We start from the raw sequence: 22,946 nt of genomic DNA on the forward strand, positions 1-22,946 counted from the left end.
CATGATCGGAAAAGACAGTATTTATAATTTCAGATGACCATCTACTGCTATGGATGTCAGTAGATATATTATCAATACAGGACCCAATGGTAACTAAATTCTGACTCGGTCTAGTGATATCCATGGTGGTGATACTCAATCCAAAACAGGCAAAGAAATTCATAAGCAGTCATTGTCAATGAAATTAACATCAAAATCGCCACGAATCACTAAGCAGATGCCACTATGAGAACTACACTAATTACATTATATAAACAGCTTAAAAAATTGTTGAAGTAAGTAATGTCCCTATTGAATGGTCTATAAACAGATAGAATTATAATCTTTTCTCTAATCAATTCCATGGCTGCAACCTCACAGACCATTTCCATCGACATATCATTAACCTGCCGAAGTTCCTTGTAATATAATTTTTCATCAACAAATATAGCAGCTCCACCTTTTCCCTGAATCGCCCTTTATTATACAGAGGCAGTTTTATATCCAGGCAAATGAATGAAATTGAGGTCTGTTTTCTTTATCCAATGCTCGGCAATAATTGGTACCCTGCAATGCATGATTTTCCAAATATTTTATAATCACGGCAAAATATTGACAAATAGTCCAACTTATTATAGATTCCTTGAATGTTCCAGAAAAGACAATTATTTTAGTTTATCATCATTACGATAGTTACTAAACCCGCAACTATAATAGCTCCGGTCCTGTTTACTTATAACTTCTAAGATTGTTGTGTTACTGCTTATATTAACAGAAAACAGAACCAACAACTAGTTTTCCGGAGAGCTAAGATCACTAACTTCAAGGTCGATAACTTTTCTATCAACCTCATTCTCCATTAATGTTATGATTTTTTCCGTCATACTCTTCTTACCTCTCAAGTTCATGTGTAAACCGTGTCTGGTGGAATGGTCTTTCTTAAGATAAGTAAGATCTATAACCTGAGCATTATGCATCCTTCCACAATATCTTTTAATTTTATTATCAGCTTCTCTTATCTCTTTATAAACACAAGACCATTCAGGTAGGTCGTATCTGATTGGTATCGTAGAAATCAAGACATTTGTAAAATTCAACACTTGAAGACGGGAAAGCATAATTCTTTGATAATAAGTGACCTGATTACAATATATATCATTAGCTCCTCCCACAATAAACACATGATCAGTATTGGATAGATGACTATCCAGTATCACCTCTAGACTAGTATCACTTCTAATATTATTCCTAATGGGATCGAATTTAGCACTTGGCATGATAAAACCACTAGTTGTTCTTTGAGGTTCAGCTTCATTTAGCTCATTCAGCAAACCACTGCTATGACTGTCGCGAAAAATTTCAACTGTATTTTCAACTGGATTATTGATAGTTTTCGAGTTATATGCGAGAAACCAAAAAATGGTAACTTTGAAACACCCCACCCCCTTAGCACAGTGGGTAGGGGTGGGGACTTTCGATATGTACACCTCCTTACTACACCAAACAGAACTGAGGCGGTCAAAAATTGTCTTCCAAACTTTTCCCTCTATAATACTACTCAAAGGCATTTCAAAAAATGGGTACCTATAGTTAACTCTCACCAAAGGGGTGTACGAGTCTTTCCACCGAGGCTTGGTTCTGATCTTTGGCTTGGTTCCAACTTCTATTCCCTTTTTATTGAAGATTTCATGATTTTCACTTCAGTGCGTGGATCAAAATATTGAGGGGAGTAAAAAACCATCTTGTCAGATTTTGGGGGAATGTGCACCCTGCTGTCCCAGTGCACCGCTCATTCTATGAATTTTACAGTGTTTGTGAATGATTTTTCATTCAAGTAATCGCAACTTCTATTACAATTTCATCAAATATAATTCAATCACAGATAAGATTCTTCTGTAGTACTATTGAATTTTCTATTGTTGTCCATTCTCATGGCATAGGACTGAATTTGAGTTGGATATTTTTGATATAAATTTTATCACATTTATCAGGCATAAATGAATAATAATTAATGTATAATAAATGAATAACATTTTACTTGTCTCAATTATATTTTTCATGTTGTTATGTTAAACTGTCTGTAAATTACTTTAGAAATTGATTTCAGTCTCAATATCAATTTTAGTGTGTTGTGTTGTGTTTTAGACGATGGAGCTCAAGTTTGGAATGTTGCTGTACTACTTGCTGGTGATGAGTAAACTGGCACTGGGCAGCGTTGACTTGAAAACCACTCCGCATGCTGACGATCAGCAATCAGCTGCTATCAGGTCGCTAGATCCCACACTGGAGCAACCAGCTGCTATCAGCTCGCTAGATCCCACACTGGAGCAATCAGCTGCTATCAGCTCAGTGTCCCGCCGACAGGCCCCCTGGTTCCTGCCACCACAGCCTTATCTCACCATACCGCTCTTCCACAACTTTCGTGGCGTCGCTTCATGGGGACTCTGCACTTGCCCCATCGGCCCCAGCCGCACCTACCTGCCCCCTGCACCCACCGCCGCCCCACTGCCGTCCGACTTTGACGATCCTAACGATGTGCTGGACCGCATTGGTGGAGGGGGTGGAGGGATTGACGACAGGGCCAAACCGTCTCCATCCCCCCGCGAGCCCACCCGATGCACTTGGGCTATAGTTGCTTGCTGTTCGCCAGGAAGTCGAGATATTAGGTCAGTAGATAGCTAACCGCTAATCTCCACATCGTTTCGGTTGCAATAACAAGTTGATAGTCGATGGATCTCAAGTTAAGAGCCATGTAGTAGCAAATAAATTCATATGCCTTCGAAATAACAATAATTATAATGATTTTGTTGATTGACTGATCGCTAGGATGTTAATTTAACTGGATGATATTAATTTGCATTCATAGCAGTTTATTATTGATATTATCACACAGCAGAATAGATACATAGGATACACAGATGTCAAAGAGAATCTTGTCGCAAATTGTGTTGTATTGAATGAACAACTACCGTTCAGTCCAGAACAATGACTCGTCAACTGATTGCTGTTAAAAACAAGATTTTATAGGTCAGTAGATAGTTGAACGTTTTATAATTTCCAAATCATCTTTCCAATCAATTTTCCAACAGAAATATCAGATTACAAGTAATTGAATTAATTTGATCAGAATTAGAATTATTAGAATTGGAATTAGAATTATTTTTCCATTTTTATTCCTTTAGTGCATACAAACAATGCTATCAAAAACGTCAAATTATGAATTATGAATGCATCATAATAAAATAACAGAATAATAGAATAAAAGTTTCATTCTATTCAGGACACAAACCTCTATTTAAGGTCTCCTCCATATATGTCAATAAAACAATAATATCAAGAGCAAAATAATCCAACGTACATAATACATCATTGACCGAACGAAGTGAGGTCTAGGATTCAAGTCGACGGTTTGGCATTTCACTTAATAGCCCAGTCAATGAAGGTCCAAAAAAGCAGTTTCGATCCGAAAATTAAATAAAAGCTGAATTTCCCGCCATCGATAGAACCCTCCCAGAGGGTCATTCTCCCAAAAGTCCCAAGGAATCCCCTTGGAGCTTTCCGCCCCAGCCCCCTAGAACATGAAAAAGGCAGGTAAACACGGGAAATCAATTATCTCTGTAACCATTGATCGGAAACAGTTCTATTATATTCCATTCGATTCGTTACATTATGGACTACAATATTATTATATTCATTTTTCCAATAAAATTAGCAGTTTTCTTGATAAAATAATATATATGTAAAAATTTAGGGGGTTTGTGATTTGATTTTTTTGTTTTCTTCGATTAACTCCAAAACCAGTAGTTTGAGAGGAAATTGAGACAAATAATTAATGTAGCCACTGTCATTGCAAATCCATTGATGTATATTGTTATGTATTTTCGATTGGATTTGACGCTGTGGAAGGGGAAACAGTCGACGCGGAACGGCGCGGCTGACTCTCTTAGCTATAGCAAACAGCAAACTGGAAATGAATTATATCTGTAACCATTAATTGTAAAAATCTATCATATGTCATTCGATTCGTTACATTATGGACTAAAATATTAGTCGTATTCATTTCCTCAATAAATTAAACAGTTTCCTTGATAAAATAATATATATGTAAAAATTTAGGGGTTTTTCGATTTGATTTTTGTTTTCTCCGATTAACTTCGAAGCAAATAATCTAAAGAAAATTAGACAAATAATTAATGTAGCCACATTCATTGCCAATCCATTGATGTATATTGTTATTTATTTGCGATTCGATTTGACGCTGTGGAAGGGGAAACAGTCGGCGTGGCTGACTCTCTTCACCATAGTAAACAGTAAAATACAGTAGTAGGCCTACTGCTTTCCAAGTTGCATCTTATTCACACTATGGCGCTCGAAACAATCAATTTTGTCTATTGTTTTGACATGCGATGAAACTAATTTTTCACATTTTAATTCTCTAAAATCATTTTTTTGTTATATATTTGCTAAATCATGCATTCTATGACAGACAAAGATATTGTTTGCAACCGATAAAATATTCATACTATTACATAATATAATACATATTTAAAATACGTTTGTATGATCATAATACTATGCTAAAATTTATCATAAGTTAAGAATGTCAAAAACTGAGATAAATCATAGATTACAATTATGTTAACAGTGGCAATTTCCTTAAAAATCATAGCGTGCAGTATTTGCTGTTTTCTACAGTTAATATTCTCCAAGCCAGGTTGATAATATTTCTTCAGTTGAGACAAATATATATGACGGCTGAGGCATAAAAATTTATACATTGGGCTTGTTGAGTTGAAACTTTCTATGATTCTCTCTGTAAAGTAGCTTATATTCCGTTCTTACCAGTTGAATCTACATTATTTGGACAGTCCAATATGAAAATTCAGTAGATTCTAAAGATCAAAGCCATGCAAACATACAAATTAAGGAAGAGTAAGCATGCATAAAAGGTAGGAAAATCATGAAAGTGTTTCACATTTAGCCACAAAGTACCCTACCGTATAAGATTAATTGAAAGATGATTCATCATTTTCTATTATTTTTGTTAACATATCGATTTTTCACCTCCACTCGCATCTTGTCATTCATTACACAAGGTTGGCAGAAGCTTTTCTTCATGTCGATTGATGTTGATTGAAATTGATTTTGATTAGGGAACCAAAAGAATAGATCATTTTCTATTCGAAGCACTCAAATTAAATACATTGAACATGATTTCTTATGACTTAGCATTCACAGATTGAGTTGGGTGAAGCTATTTGAAAAATGTACCTGATTATCAATTTCATGGTTTTTATGCCATTCTAGTTCATTGTGATCATTGAAGGGTTGAAGTGATGGGTTAGTTCAAGTGAATTCTAGTACACAAGTATATTGTGCTTATAATGGGATCTTCTTTATTTTCTATCGATGTTTTGCTCCAGTAGAGAAAATTTAAAATGTTGGTTTTACATTTTATAAGCTTTATAAATAATATAAATTAACGGTAATATAAATTTGATAAGTCCAGTATTAAATTAATCGATGTTGATTTTCATTGTATCGCTTTGTATCAATGTTACTTGCACTGTTTGCAATTCATCACTATTCTCTCAAGAATTAGTTTTTTATGAATTTCATGATCTAAAAATTGAAATTCAAATGCTATTTGGGTGACGTTCACATTCCACTGTTTTTTTTACAATAATTGTTACGTTGAAGAGTGAGGCAATTCAATCCATTTGGAAGTAAAAGGAAATCACAGTGCGATTTGAACAGTGGATAGTAACTTTGAAATTCAGTTGCTCAATTCATTTCGGCTTGATACTATCATTTGTAATTATAGTTGATCAGAAATAAGCATTGTATATAATGTTTATATTTCAGTTTGACTAATCTTCTATCACAGTCTCGCTTTCATTCATAAACATGATAATCCTAAATACGTTGATTACCTTAAAGATGTAGCTTATCTTACGTCGAATAATGTACAATATAAACAATTTTCATTGAAATTCTATTATGATGATCATTGGAATTTCTGCCTGTGATTGAGAAAGAGTCATTTTATTAGCCTTGAAATTCGTACCTAGAAAAAGTTGCATTATTACTAGAGTTTTTTTTTATTCTTACTATTTATTATAGGTACTGTACATTGATTTTTGTGATTATAGAGATCAACTACTTTATTCTGAATCAGGATAACGATAAATAGGAAATTGTGAGATGGGGATAACATCCATAGTTACATAGCATCAATTTGTAAGCTCTGATTTGAACGGAACTGCGATTCTGGCTTGGTATTGCCTCTTCATGTTCAGTGAGAATAGAAAGCTTCAGAGTAATTCGTTCTCACTATATGTGATAATATTGGTAATATTTGGTAACATTTGTTAATATTTGAACCGAATGTGCAACAAATTAATCTACTTTCAGCTTGAAAATTTTCAATTTATCAGGAGTACAGTGTTATCATATAGTATCTCAGGTAGGCCCACCCTTTTATTTTTTTTGTTCACGTGATCTGATGATATTCATTCCATTATCAAGTGTTTAAATTATAAAGAGTGATGAAACAAGATAAAACACAAGAGAAGCTATGAAAAGAAATTTTGAATCTTCATTTTTCACAAAATAAGGATAATAAGATGAGGATGATATCATGAAACTATTTGAAAAACATCAATATCTGAAACTATAGTTATCAAATTGTGTTACCTCTGACTCGTATGGAGAAGGAACACTTCAAATTAATATAATAAATTCTGTGAACAAACAACGAAATCCTGATTTTTATCATGAGCATGGTTAAATCAAGAAAATTGTAATATTTTTTAGAGTATTGAAAAGTGAAAATCTATATACAGCGCATGTCAAAACAATAGACAAAATTAATTGTTTCGAGCGCCATAGTGTAAATGAGATACAATATAGACAGCAGTATTATTCTGTTTACTATGGTGAAGAGAGTCAGCAGCGTCGGCTGTTTCCCCTTCCACAGCGTCAACTTGAATCGCAAATACAAAACAATATATCAATGTGTTCGCAATGAATGTGGCTACATTAATTATTTGGCTCATTTTTCTTTAAAACTACTTGCTTTGAAGTTTATCGAAGAAAACAAAAAAATCAAATCGCAAACCCCCTAAATTTTTACATATATATTATTTTATGAAGAAAACTGTCAATTTTATTGAAAAAATGAATAGAACTAATATTGTAGTCCATAATGTAAAGAATCAAATGGCATATAATAGAACTGTTTCCGATCAATGGGTACAGAGATAATTGATTTTCCGTGATTAGCTGCATTTTTCAACTTTGAGGGTAGGCTAGGGGGGAAAGCTCCAAGGGGATTTCTTGGGACTTTTGGGAGAATGACCCTCTGGGAGGGTTCTATCGATGGTAAAAGATTCAGCTTTTATTTAATTTTCGGATTGAAAAAACCTTTATTGACTGGGCTATTAATGAGTCGTAATCAGTCGCTCAAAGCGAACGGTTGTTTATCTAAGGAGCTCTGATAAGAAAAGTTGAACTGTTATTCTGCTCAAGTTTTATTTTATTTTCATTTATTAAGTGAATTAGAGATGGCGCAGTGTATTTATTGTAATAGTTCATTACCAGCTTCAAGTGATTTTGTTATATGTCCTGGATGTGAAAACAAGTATCATTTCGGATGTAGCTTAAAGGAGACAACCTATCGTAGAATGTCGGTAGAAGAACGGAAGAAGTGGCGGTGTTTCCATGTCTGCAAGAGTTCTAAAGCAACTTCAGGTAACTCTTCACCATGCCCCGACCTTGTTATTGATAATCTTAATGGACCAGAAATGATAAAACTTCTACAGTCACTCAACTCTTAAGTTACAAACATTGAATCCGTTGTCACTGCTGTTCAGTCAAGTCAGGACTTCATATCCACAAAGTATGATCAGTTACTGACTGAAATAAAAGAGATGCGTAATGAAAATAAGAGACTGACAACTGATATTTCGAATCTAAAAACACAACTCTCCCAAAAGGACGCATTTTGGGAAGAACCTCCGAAGATTCGGATTACCGAATCTTGAATGATTTTGTGAATAAAATCCCAGTCACCGAGGTCTGTTCAGCTTTTGCTTTTTCCTTTATCAGAAATATTAGGAAAACTACACATTTATGTCCCCTTGATCCTTGACGACTCAGTCCATGTGCCATCTGAGCATAATTTCATCCTTAAAATATGCAAGTAATGATGATATTATTCGAATTATCAATAATATGAGCACGAATAACTCTCCAGGCTTTGATGATATTGGCGTTTCAGATTTGCAAGCCCTGAAAGAGCATATGGTAAATCCTCTTTGTCGAATGATGAATCTATCGATTTCTAAAGGCATATTCCCAGACTTTCAAAAAATAGCCATTGTTAGACCAATTTTTAAAACTGGTGCTCGAGATGACCTGGAGAATTTCAGGCCAATAGCTAAATTATCAGTGCCTGAGAAGATATTCAAAAGATATTCATCAATCCATTTAAATTAATACCTATCTGATAATAATATCCTGTCAAATGTTCAATACGGCTTTCAAAAAGGGAAATCTGCAGAAGCACTTCTTTTAAATTTACCAACAAAAATAATTTTTTGAATGATAGATTTCATGTTTTAGCAATATTCATAGATTACTCGAAGGCCTTTGATACTCTGAAGCATAATGTCCTTCTGGATGAGCTTCATGACATTGGAATCACAGGAAATGTTCTAAAGTTGTTTGAGAGTTACCTGAGTGACAGATACTTTCTGGTTAAGTTGGGGGAACAATCAAAGCTTGCCAACACCTTCTGATGGCACTCAGCCAAGGAGAAAATGCTGACATTAGAAATGTATCAAGATTACTTGATTATTTTCTGAAATGTAATGCGATCTCGTTCAATAAAAGCCTTTATTTATTTATTTATTATTATTATGAAATTATTACGCATTACGACGCCCCATGATTCTGAGAGAAGTGATATTCAAAAGAAGAACAAATTTTTGCGATGTTTCAAATTTTATCATAACATTTAAATTTCCTTTTGATCCTTCTATCCTTTAACTTTTCTAGCACTAATAGGATATCGTGAATGATATTCTACATCCAATTCTGACGTTGAATTGGAAATTTGAGATGGTTGCAATTTTATACCATGTAATTTCTTGGGATGGAGGGTCAAGTCTTAACTTATTTTACACAAACTATAGGAAAATAATATTGAATCATTCTATTATAATTGAATTGATTTATCAAATTGATTGGATAATTATTTAAAAAAAATATTTAATATCAATAAATAAATAACTATTATTATCTATGTTACAGATAACTCAACTATTTAGTTGTGGACAATTTTTATAATCATAAAAAATAATCTACTAATAAATCAACAACTATTCTAGTTGTGAACAATATTTAACATCATATACATTTCTTTAATCTCCAACTTCTTTTATTTGTACTATCAGTTATTATTTAAGTTACTTTCTAACTGATTTTCAGTTTATCAGGTACAATAATCATAGTATTGTATGAATTTTTTGTGCATTTTTGAGTTGCTCTACAGTGTGAAGTCTTTCCTTTCCCTTCTGGTATGAGATCGGAAACCGATTTGTGAGCATTAACATTCTGCATAGGCATAACAAGCCATAACATCTTCACTTTCCATGAAAAACATCATTAGCAACCTCCTGTCATTGCCACCAACAAACCTTTCTTATTTAGAAACATTTTTTATCTCACCATTGTCTGTGAGACGATTCATCATCTAAATTGCCTACTGCACATTCCATTTCTCTGTCAGTTGACCGATTCCTTATATATTTATTATTTATGAGAAAAGTTGTAATATATGTTCATATTGTGAATATGGAGACGATATGAAGGTACCTCCTTGATAAGTATGGTGTCCCTGCAAACAGTGTCTCTAGCACTATCAATAGAGAAAATAAATAATAGATGACATGGCTAAATCTTCACAATAATATACTGTACTTTCTGGCCCTTCTCATTGGATTGAGAGTTGTATTCATGAGCGTGGTCTACTGTTCGCAGAACTACTAGTGATATATTATTAGAATAAGATAAAACAATTAGTATTGTCTGCAAAAAAAATCTGGCAGGAACGAGATTTGAACATGGGTCCCACAGTGTGATCTATCAACGCTTTAACCAACTCGGACACCATCAGCTGGTAACAACAGTTACGAAAAAGTAGGAAGATGACCTGCTGTATCTTCAAAGATATGAAAAAGGAACTTACAAGGTTGGTTTCCTGTTTTTTTTAATTAAATAAAAAACTGTGGTCTTATCAAAAATCGTTACTCATACGTTTCTGCGCCTTGTTTCAAAGAACTTGCATACCAAATTTCATCCAAATCGGACAATAACTGTGACTGTAAGTGCGGTACAAACGAACAAACAGACAAAAGCCGATCGAGTCGAAACTAAGACCTCAGCTTTGCTTCGGTCAATTAACCAGCTGGAATCATTTGTCAGCGCGTATGATGGCTATCAAAAAGCCTCAGCTGATGTTATGACTGGAAATACTATAGTAATTGCATGCAATGGAGGGATTCCCCTTCAGCTGAATAAGGACCGGTTTCCGAGTTCAGGATCTATAAGTTCTGGACTTACAGAGTTCAGGACTAAAATAAACGCTCGAGTCTAAATAGTTTTTCTGAGTCACGGGTTTATTTTCTAAACTCCGGGATCTATTAAGTCCTCGACTCATTTGATTCCAGGACTTGGAGGAATAATCATGAGGGGAAAATTCAATATTTTGCTGTTGTATTGTTGGCATTATAGCAAAACAGCTGATTGCAGCAGAATAATTCAAATGAGCATGCTCTCAAAACTATTTTGTAATTATTATTTTGTGGAAATACATTCCGATTTCTTTGTACTGTGTATGTCTGTCTATAAATATTCAAAGCAAAACCTAACCTTTCAAAACATGAATAAATAAACATTATTCATTCTATGTTATGCTCTTATTGATCAATGATCCTCCTATTGAGTTAGAAAGCATTTTGTTTTGGAAAAAAAACTGGAGCTCCTATCAGTTCTGCAAACAGTAGACCTCGCACATGAATACAACTTTCAATCTAATGAGAAGGGCCAGTACAGTAAGTACAGAATATTGTGAAGATTTAGCCATGTCATCAATAATTTGGGTCTGCATATTATCCACCACGTTACAATTTAAAGAAAAATGATTATGCAAATATTCTTCATCAGCTTGGAGATAGATTCATAGTGGGTGGAGATTTTAATGCCAAGCATAAGGATTGGGGTTCAAGACTTACAACTACCAAAGGAAAAGAGTTCAGAGAGGCTATCCAGGAGCTGGGCTGCGAATTCCATTCAACAGGGACACCTACTTATTGGCCAACATATTTGAATAAAACTCCAGATCTTCTAGATTTCCTCATAACAAAGAGAATATCCAGTTATTTTATTGACATTGAAGAGAGCTTTGACCTGGATTCTGTTCATTCAGCTGTCATTCTCACACTCAGTGAATGAATAATAAAGAAAGAAGACAGACCAATGTTAGTCAACAGAACAACAGACTAGGAAGCTCTTAAAGTGGATTTAGAGAATGAAATCAACTTGAATATTCCACTTAGAACAGCTTAGCAGTTAGATGAAGCCGCAGAAAATTTCAAGAGGCAAATCCAGAAATCATCCTGAAAAAACACTAGAAAATACACCAGGAAAAAAAGAGGATGCAATTACCCACTGGAGATTCGACAACATGTTTTATAAAAACGAAGGGCAAGAAGAAGAAGGCAACAAACTTGTGATCCTGCTGACAAAAATATCTTGAATAACAAAATACAACAATTGAGAAGAGAGATGAGGTTGTACCGCCTAATATCTCTTCTACCTGTATTTTCCAAGCATTTTGAGAAATTGCCAATGAAGACATTGGCTCCCATCATAAGTCGCAAGAATCTGATACCAGCCCATCAATTTGGTTTCAGGCAGAAGCACTCAACCATGGACCAAGTACTTAGAATCACTAATGTAATGAAGAATTCATTAAAAAAAATGCATATGCTCAGCAATCTCACTTGATGTGGCACAGGCATTTGACAAAGTGTGGCATGAAGGACTGATCAATAAACTTCATAAAATTCTTCTCACTCAACTTGTGGAACTTTTAAAGCCATACATCACTAACAGATTGTTCAGAGTAAAACAAGGTGACGACGTCTCTAAATTGAAAGGAATAAGGGCTGGAGTTCCACAAGGTAGTGTTCTTCGACCAGTTCTTTATGTGCTGTACACAAGCGATCTTCCTGAATTGGATGCAGTGACAATTGCTACTTTTGCTGATGATACTGCAATACTGGCAGAAGGGAAAACAGTACAAGAAGCAGCCACAAAACTACAGAATGATAGCAACAAATTCAGTGACTAGACAAAAAAAATGGATAATTTGATTGAATGAGATGAAGTCCATTCAAATCAACTTCACAAACAATGATCCGACTCGTATGAATCTAAATGGGGATGTAGTACCACACAGCAACACAGCAAAATCTTGGAATGACTCTTGATGCCAAGTTGAAATGGAAAGAGCATATCAAGATGGAAAGGAGCGAGCTGGGACTCAAATATAGCAAAATCTATCGGCTGTTGGGCAAACTCTCATTGGTCAACAAAAAATTGATCTATAAAACAAATTTTAAAACCTGTCTGAACGTATGGAGTCTAGCTTTGGGGCTGCTCTAGAACATCAAACATCAATCAGATTCTGACATTCCAAAACAAAGTACTGGGGAACATGGTGAATGCGCCCTGGTACATAAGGAACAGCGATTTGCACCGAGATCTGCACATCTCCTATGTGACCAGTGGAATAAGACAATTGGCAGCCCATCATGAGTCACGTCTTCATCAACACGACAACACCGAAGTCATCCAACTACTAGACAGCACTGAACTCACAAGGAGATTGAAGAGAACAAAGCCCTTCGAGTTGGTGTAGTGTTAGTGGAAAAAAGATATTATTTTAATATAAGTGTAGCGGAAGAATTTAAAGTAAAGAAACTATAGATTAAAACTTGTAACATATTTAAATTTGGATGGATAAATGAAAATCCCTAGTTGAAAGATTTATAGGTCTAAGTGAAATAATAGGCTAATATCGCCAAAGATGATAACGTTAAAGATAGATAATATCAGACATCCTGGCTAAATTGTACAACAGCCGAAGAGGAATGGAAATAATTTTTGCTACTATATAATATATATAGAATATTGAAAATTTGAGTTAAGGCATAAAACATTTACTGATTGGCGACCTAACGATCGACCGAGTAACACAACGTAGAATCTGACCAAACACCTTGGCAGAAATTTATTGTGGCAAAACAGTATGCAACTTGAGAAACTAAACGTCTCACGTGGCTAATTATTATTGTAATATACGAAACAACTAATAATCTGTAAAAAATTACTTTGCGTGTAAAAAGCATATTTAAAAACCCCAACAAAAATAATTAAATGTATTAACGAAGTAGGAGGTTACTAGGCGCATGAATACTGTAATAATTTGCATGCACCAATCAGATAGTGGCAATTGATAGGCGGCAATAGTGAGCCAGTTCAAATATATTTGTATATATTTCTACAAATGATAAGAATTTGTAAATTATTATTGTATAGTTTATATTTTGTATACGGCCCGAAGGCAAATAAATTATTAAAGATGTAACACAAGTAATAATTTAATATTTAGGTACGGTCTATTTGAGCCTTGAATGACGGAGGAACAGAATATTCAAATTTTATGTAAATTTAAAAATCGGAAATGAAAATTGTAAAAATGAGAAACGAGAACCCCACTCACCTGCCAACCACCACCATGAGAGGTCACCAAAAATTATAGAGCGCAATACCTTACTGTACCTTGTAATAATTTAAAGTTAAATTGAATTACTAAATTTTCTCATAAGACTTTGTGATGCTAATATAAAGCAAAAGTCATTTTTTGAATAACTTTATAACCCCTTGGAAGAGACGACTCCGGCTACAATAATCCAGGACCACCAGGAGTTGGATCGACATCAGCAGCTTATAGAAAATTCCGGCAGGTGAGTGAAAAATATTGAAATAGTGATAGGGCGCCCTCAGTGCTTCGAAATTAAATAAGAATCAAAGCTAGCTCGTCGAAAGGGTTTCTTATAAATTAAGAATTTGGTAAAAATACTTGCGCAAGTAAAGATAGTATAAAAGGTATTTTATTGGATAATAACGAATCAATCCATATATCAATGATCCATCAACCAAAGAAGACTAAGATCTAGGCTGTTAATACATTATTTATATGATCATTAATTTCTACAATGTAATTTGCAATAATTTAATGTAGCTCTGATTCACTAGATGAATTGCTCTATTCATTCCTTCAGGTGCCGAATCTCGCACACTGAGATGAAAAATATATTTATTACAAAGAAATCTATTAGATACTATAGAATTTAATATATATCTATTTGGATTACTAGTTTGTCAATTTATCATGCTGATTTAAGAATTTATTCAAGATAGAATTGTCCAAGTCGACAAGTATTAGCAAGCTGATATCGCAGCTACATGCAAATAACTGCATATGATCATAAAAATGAAAGCACATGGTAGCGTTTTGTGCTATAAAACTTAAAGAATAGTATTAGCCTGTGATATTTTATTGATTTCGATTATTGTTTTGTCTTATATTATATATTTCTGTCGCTCTATATATTTTTGCTCTGATTTATTTTTTGAGATATTTGTTAATATATGTATCAAATTGTTTATGGTGTACGATTTATTTTTATTCCTCAATACTATAGAATAAGTTTTATTTATATATTATATTTTTATATATTTATATATTATATTTATTAATATATAAAACGAAATATATATATATATATATATATATTATATTTATTTTTTATATTTATATTTTTATATATTTTTTAATGAATTATCAATATTATTGTGGAAGCTCATATCTGGGCCTATAAAGATTTTTATGAGACTGTATCCTATTAAAAACCACGACCTGATTTTTATATTATTAAAATATTTTCATGCTCTACCGATTGATGCCAAGCAGGAGGCTAATAGTTATTTAATTATAAAAAATAACGTGACAAACTGTAGGCTTCTCTGGAAGACTTCAGCGATAGAATTAATATTTTAGAATAAGAAATGAGAGAACAAAATTAATGGTAGATCCTAGTGACTAGTTTTAATAGAAATAAATAAATCTATTATCCTCTCCAATGAAAGTGCTAGAGACACTGTTTGCAGGGACACCGGACTTATCAAGGAGGTACCTTTATATCGTCTCCATATTCACAATCTAAACATATATTACAACTTTTCTAATGATTAATTATAAGAAATTGGTCAACTGATGGGAGAATAGAATATGCAGTAGGCAATTTAGACGATGAATTGTCTCACAGACGATGGTGAGATGGAAAATGATTCTTAATAAGATGGGTTTGTTGGTGACAATAACAGGAGGTTGCTAATGATGTTTTTCATGGGAAGTGGATTCTATCAGGACCTCCTAAATACTTAATATTTAGGAGGTCCTGATTCAATGTTAAGGCTTCTTATGCCTATGCAGAGTGTTAATGCTCACAAATCAGTTTCCGATCTCATACCAAAGAGAAAACAAAAAAATTTCAGTTAAACAATAACTCAAATGACAACTGATAGTTATGAATAAAAGAAAATGGAGATTGTAGAAATGCTCATGATGTTTAATATTGTCTGCAACTAAAATAGTTGTTTATTTATTAGATGATTAATTTTTATGATGATAAAGATAGCCCACAACTAGAATAGTTGGCTCATCTGTAACATAGACAATAATAGTAATTTATATATTGAGAGCGTAAAACTCGACTTTATGGCTGGAATCACATAAACATTTCTTTCTACAACTGCAGTATTGAACTCCAATACAATAGAGTTTTTTTAATAATTCAACCAATTCTCCTTCTTCTTTTGGTTCCTATCCGTTACGGATGTTGGCAAACATTCTGGCTATGATGACCCTATTGACTGCCGCCCTGAACAGAGTCTGTGCTGTGCTCATTCCATACCATGTCCTCAGGTTCCTAAGCCACGATATTCTCCTTCTTCCACGACCTCTTTCACTTTTTACCTTGCCCTGCAATACAAGTTGGAGTAGCTCGTATCTGCTCCCATTTCTCATTATATGGCTGAGAAATTGGAGCTTCCTTGCTTTTACAGTATTGAGAATTCCTTTTTCCTTTCCCATTCTTCTTAAAATTTCTTCATTAGAGACATGGTACACCCATGACACCCTCAGCCCTCTGGTAGAGCCACAATTCAAATACCTCTAGTTTGCGCTCAGTTGCAGCTGTCTATGTCCATGACTCTACACCATATAGAAGAACGGAGAAAACTTAACATGGAAGAAATCTCCTTTTCAAATTAATTGTCAAATCGTGACTTTTGAATATGGTACTTATTTTAAAAAACATAGCTCTGGCTTTTTCAATGCGGATCTTGATTCCTTGTGAGTGATCCCACTGGTCATTCAGAGCGGCACCCATGTGAATGTATTTATTAACTTGTTCAACTGGCTTCCCTTTAATTGTGAGATGACATCTGGGGACATTTTTCTTGCTGATGACCATTAACTTTGTCTTATCTAATTAATTAATCAATAGTTTTAATCAATTAATTTGATAAATCACTAAAAAAAATATTTTAATAATCATAATAATATTATCATGATAATTCATTCCATGATGATTCATATTATTAGAATAAGATAAAAGAAAGTATCATTTGCAAAAAAGATCTGGTCAAAACTAGATTCGAACCTGGGCCCACAGTGTATCAAACTACAATCTAACTGGCTTGGACACCATGACCTGTAAGCAATGGAGGCGAAAAAGTAGGAACATCAAAGATACGAAAACGTAACTTTTAAGGTTAGTTTAAAATTTTTAAAATATTACAAAAAAACCGGAGGTCTTACCAAAAATCGTTACACATACGTTCCTGCGCCTTGTTTCATAGACCTTGCATACCAAATTTCACCCAAATCGGACAATAACTGCGACTGTAAGTGCGGTACAAACAAACAGGCAAAAGTCGATGGAGTCAAAACTAAGACCTCAGCTTCGCTTTGGTCAATTATAGCCCAGTCAAATAGTCATTATAATGCGGCCCGACCAAACAAAAATTAAGGTAATTGATTTAATTGTTTTAATCGGTTCATTTGGGTATAAGTAAGAGTAATCTATGGTTTCCCACCAAAATTTCTGAAGGCATAACTTTTGGCAGCCTGAAAACAAAGAGATTTTGGTACTTTTTTCAGTTCTTTCACGATATCTCCAAAACCAATTGTTCAATCAATATTTTTGGTCTTTTCTTTTTTGAAGAAAATTAAATTCTCTACAATTTTCATCGCCTAAGTATTTTTCTATCTCCACTAGGAAGCGAGTTATAGCTCGTTGAAAATTGTTAATTTTTTTCAACTTGACGAAAAATCGCTAAATCAATGTCTTTTTTCCTTTTCACTTGTTATAAAGTCGTATGTTGTATTTTTTTTATCGTAATTAGAGTATTACTAAGTTGTCAATACAATCACTTATGATAGAGTTGGAACAAAAAAGGTATATTTTAGGGTGGTGATTCAATTTATGAGACTCATGATTTGGCGCTACCAAAAGTTATGCCTTCAGAAATTTTGGTGGGAAACCATAGATTACTCTTACTTATACCCAAATGAACCGATTAAAACAATTAAATCAATTACCTTAATTTTTGTTTGGTCGGGCCGCTTTATAATGACTATTTGACTGGGCTATAATTGACCAAAGCGAAGCTGAGGTCTTAGTTTTGACTCCATCGACTTTTGCCTGTTGTTTGTACCGCACTTACAGTCGCAGTTATTGTCCGATTTGGGTGAAATTTGGTATGCAGGTCTATGAAACAAGGCGCAGGAACGTATGTGTAACGATTTTGGTAAGACCTCCGGTTTTTTGTAATATTTTAAAATTTTAAACTAACCTTAAAAGTTACGTTTCGTATCTTTGATGTTCCTACTTTTTCGCCTCCATTGCTTACAGGTCATGGTGTCCAAGCCAGTTAGATTGTAGTTTGATACACTGTGGGCCCAGGTTCGAATCTAGTTTTGACCAGATCTTTTTTGCAAATGATACTTCTTTTATCTTATTCTAATAATATGAATCATCATGGAATGAATTATCATGATAATATTATTATGATTATTAAAATATTTTTTTTTAGTGATTTATCAAATTAATTGATTAAAACTATTGATTAATAATTAGATATTTCCAACAATGACCGTTTTTAGCAATAGCAGTTGGTCTGAATTCACCCAAAAGAAGTTAGCGCCAAATCATGAGTCTCATAAATTGAATCACCACCCTAAAATATACCTTTTTTGTTCCAACTCTATCATAAGTGATTGTATTGACAACTTAGTAATACTCTAATTACGATAAAAAAATACCACATACCACTTTATAAGAAGTGAAAAGGAAAAAAACATTGATTTAGAGATTTTTCGTCAAGTTGAAAAAAATTAACAATTTTCAACGAGCTATAACTCGCTTCCTATTGGAGATAGAAAAACACTTAGGCAATGAAAATTGTAGAGAATTTAATTTTCTTCAAAAAAGAAAAGACCAAAAATATTGATTGAACAATTGGTTTTGGAGATATCGTGAAAAAACTGAAAAAAGTACCAAAATCTCTTTGTTTTCAGGCTGCCAAAAGTTATGCCTTCAGAAATTTTGGTGGGAAACCATAGATTACTCTTACTAATACCCAAATGGACCGATTAAAACAATTAGATCAATTACCTTAATTATTGTTTGGTCCGATGTACTATTTGATTGGGCTATTATTGTTATATTATTACTATCAATATGTTGAAAATGACATTGATTGATAACATTCACATTGGAAGATAGAATTCCAAGGCAATCCTTGTATTATTTTCTTGGATATGTCAGTCGTAGAATAAGGTAAGTTCTTTATGCATAATATTCTGATAGAACTTTATTCCAAAATGAACTCGCAAACTATAAATTATGAATTTAAATGGACCAATCCAAATAATTTAGGTATTCCATGACATCTATTTTTGGCTAATCCAAACCAATAACTGAGATGTGTTTGTCTAGTTAGGTGAATCTAGAACTCGATTTTGAATCCTACCCTAGTCGAGGGTTTAGAATCACGCTGTTCTAAGTTCTTTTTGACTTAACGACCCTTGACTCGGAAAAAGGCGAGAATCTAATTTAAGTCCTGGAATTAAAAGCCCTTAACTCAGAAAGCGAAATTATAAACTCCAAGGTCTAATGTGATCTCTAAACTTCAGTCTATTTTATCTCCGACTTCGTTAACGTCCTGATTCGGAAAGTAAAATTTTCTGACTTCAGAGTTTAATGCCGATTAAAGTCTAGAACTTGGCTAAATTCCAAGCTCAGGAAGCGGCCTCAAATGATGAATTATAACAATATTTTTTTCTTATGCACTGAAATAAGTAAACTCTTCATTTGTAGAGCTTTAATCAATTAAAATTGAACATGACTTTCTACTAGTAACGGATCAACAACATTTGATATTTATGAATGAATCAATGACAACGAAAACATATGGTTTATCATATCATTCTACCCGGCTAGATTTTCGTGTTATCTTAGGGGCAAGATGACGGAGCGACACAGTGGACTCTTGTCCATCAGGGCGACGAATGTGAGCATACTCTGGGTTTGCCTCAATCAATTCAACTTCTTCTACTGATGAATCTTGCTTTGAATTTCGGTTCATTTTCTTCAGCCAAACTGGTCCTGGGCTCATTAGCCAAGATGGTAGTGACTGTCCATTTGTTGAGGATCTCATGTGTAGGAACATTCGTTCATGAGGGGTGCAATTTGTTGTAGTACACAAAAGAGATCGAATAGAGTGAAGTGCATCAGGCAACACTTCCTCCCATCGATTTGAATCAAGTCCTCGTGATCTTAGAGCTAGTGTTATTGCTTTCCATATAATTCCATTATATCGCTCTACTTGACCATTCCCTCTCGGATTGTAAGGCGTTGATCTACTAGTTGCTATCCCTTTTGAGCCAAGAAAGCTCTTCAACTCAGTTCACATGAAGGATGTTCCTCTGTCTGTGTGAATATAGCTTGGAAGGCCAAACATTGATATTAATGAGACCAGGCAATTTATGACTGTTCTCGCAGTCATGTCTGGACAAGGAAATACAAAAGGGAATCTTGAGTACTCATCAACCATCACCAGTAGGTATTTATTTCTTGTTTTTGATTGTACGGGTCCTTTGAAGTCCATATTAATTCGTTCAAAAGGTTTTGTTGCCTTTATGAGATTTCCTTTTGTCTTCATATACTGTGGTTTTATTTCAGAGCAAATTGCACAATTGGAGCAAATTTTCCTTACATCATCTACAGTATAGGGGAGATTTTTCATTCTGAGCCAGTGGTAGAAACGAGTTACACCAGGGTGACAAAGTTCATCATGGTATTTTGCCAAAGCTGAGTTCAATGTTGAACAACCAGCTGTAATACATATACGAGAGAGTGCATCAGCTGGTGCATTTTCTTTTCCAGGTCTGTAGACTATGTTGAATTTGTATTCAGATAATTCTAGGCGCCACCTTTGTATCTTTTCATTTTTTATTTTTCTATTGTGTTGAGTGCCAAACATGAATGTGACTGATTTTTGGTCAGTGATCAAAGTGAATTGTTTTCGTAGTAAATAGTGTCTCCATTTTCTTATAGACTCCACAATGGCATAGGCTTCTTTCTCAACAGCTGAATGCCTGGTTTCACTTGGGACAAAGTTCGTGAGAAAAAGGCTACTGGTCGAGAATTTTGTGTTAATGTTGCACCAATTGCAAAATCTGATGCATCTGTCTCAATTATGAATGGTACATTTTCATCAACAAAGAGCAGTACCGCGGAAGCAATTTCATTTTTCAACAATTCCAAAGTTTCCATCTGATCTTGAGATAGAGGGAATTTCTGTATGTGGACAAGGGGGTGAATCTTTTGAGAAAAGTTTTTAATCCATCGGGAGTAATGAGCCAGTAATCCCATGAGTCGTTTCATTTCTTTAGCATTTCTTGGGGGTGGAAAGTTCATGAGTGGTGCAAGGCGTTCTGGGTCAGGTTTAATTTCTCCATGTTTTATCTCATACCCAAGGAACTTTAATGATTTTTTTGAAAATTTACATTTTTCTTCATTTATAGTCAAGCCATACAATTCAATTACCTGTTGAAATTTCTTAAGATTTCTGTCATGTTCTTCTTGATCTGAACCGCAAATGACAACATCATCCAAATAGGCAAAGCAGTCGTTCAAGTTCTCTCTTTCTATAAGTCCGTTTATTGTACGTGGGAAGGCAGCTACTCCATTGGTTACTCCGAATGGTATTCGTTTGAACTGATAAAGTTTTCGGCCTACTTCAAAGGCAGTGTAATGTCGTTCATTCTCAAGAATCGGTATTTGATGGTAAGCTGACTTGAAATCTACAGTACTAAAAAAGTTGTACTTGGCAATTGTGTTTACAAGATCTTCGATCAATGGGAGAGGGTATGCGTCTAAATTTGTGAATTTATTAATAGTCTGTGAATAGTCTATGACCATTCGTTTCTTCTGTCCATTGGTTACAATGAAAGGCTGGGCACGCCAACTGGACTGGCTTTCCTCAATTATTCCTTCTGTAAGGAGGCGATTGACCTCATTCTTCATGAATTCATAGTCATCTTGTGGGTGTCTTCTGGATCGGGTAGTTATTGGGTGGCAATCGGGAGTCAAGTCATTGAAAAGGGAACATGGTTTTATCATGGCCTCCACCAAGAGGCAATCTTTCAAGGGTGGTGTGGTTGTAGAATTATTATCTATTACAAGAGGCTGTTTATTACCATTGAATGCTAAACTTATTGTAGAGTGATTCATCAAAAAATCGTGACCAAGTATCACATTGCAACAGCATTCTTTTAATACCAAGAGTTTAATATCGTTGTATTCATTTCCTTTGTACACAATATTGCTATAAACACATGCTTTTGTAGCGGTGTTATGTTGAACAGATGCAAATCTTATAAAACAAGAATCTGATGCAGTTTTAATTATTTGTTTTTGCAAATTTTTCATCGATAAAACTGGCAACACTTCCGGTATCAATAAGAGCTGGTGTATTTATTCCATTCACCGAAACAATAATTGTAGCTTTAGAAAGATTACTGGCTATACCAGCTGCAGTAATAGTTGACGTAGTTAGTTTTTCTTTGAGAGTTTTACTTTTACACACATGGGAAAAGTGTCCAATTCGGGAACATTAATTTATGACAAGTCTTTCCTATTGCAGGACATTCTTGAGAATTTGAGTGTTTTTTATATCCGCAACGTTGGCATTGAACGGATTTCTCTACAATTGCCTGTCGATTTTGGGTTACAGCATTAACATCTGAGAAAGATTCACTCAAGCTTATGTTTTTATTTTCTTCAACAGAGTTTGTATAACAAGTACTTATAAAGGAGTCGGCATATGTTTTTGCGGATTCAAGAACACGTGCTTGGGAAACGGTTTCTTGTAGACTCAAATCTCCTTGTTGAAAAAGTTTCTCTTTAATTTCAATAGAACATAACCCTGAAACAAGAGCATCTCTAATATGCTCGTTTTTGTTTTCTTCGGCTGACACTCTAGTGAAGTTACATGATAAGCTTAATCTTTTTAGTTCAGAATAGTAGTGATCAATGGACTCACCTATTTGTTGTTTTGCATTAGCAAGGCAGTATCGTGCATAAATTTCGTTCTTCGGTTTTACGAACATATCTTCCAACATGGATATAGTTTCTTCATATGAAGTATAGCTTTCCACAATTTCGTATAAAGCAGGTGATAAGAAGTTTACCAATATTTTC

At 34.2% G+C, this 22,946-nt stretch overlaps 2 protein-coding genes across 7 annotated transcripts in view; one reads left to right on the forward strand and one right to left on the reverse strand.

Annotated features, from left to right (window-relative positions):
• Window positions 1-22,946, reverse strand: part of LOC111054906 — a 544,055-nt gene that overhangs the window by 134,829 nt on the left and 386,280 nt on the right. The gene's annotated exons all lie outside the window — the stretch shown is intronic.
• Window positions 1-22,946, forward strand: part of LOC111060552 — an 89,037-nt gene that overhangs the window by 62,422 nt on the left and 3,669 nt on the right. For all 4 annotated transcript variants that reach the window (XM_039419916.1, XM_039419919.1, XM_039419918.1 and 1 more), the window contains exon 2: window positions 2,125-2,645. In XM_039419916.1, coding sequence (XP_039275850.1) covers window positions 2,125-2,645 — 521 coding nt within the window. The remainder of the gene's footprint in view (window positions 1-2,124; window positions 2,646-22,946) is intronic.

Source organism: Nilaparvata lugens, chromosome 2 (assembly GCF_014356525.2).
Source record: "Nilaparvata lugens isolate BPH chromosome 2, ASM1435652v1, whole genome shotgun sequence".
In the NCBI taxonomy this organism is placed as follows: Eukaryota; Metazoa; Arthropoda; class Insecta; order Hemiptera; family Delphacidae; genus Nilaparvata; species Nilaparvata lugens.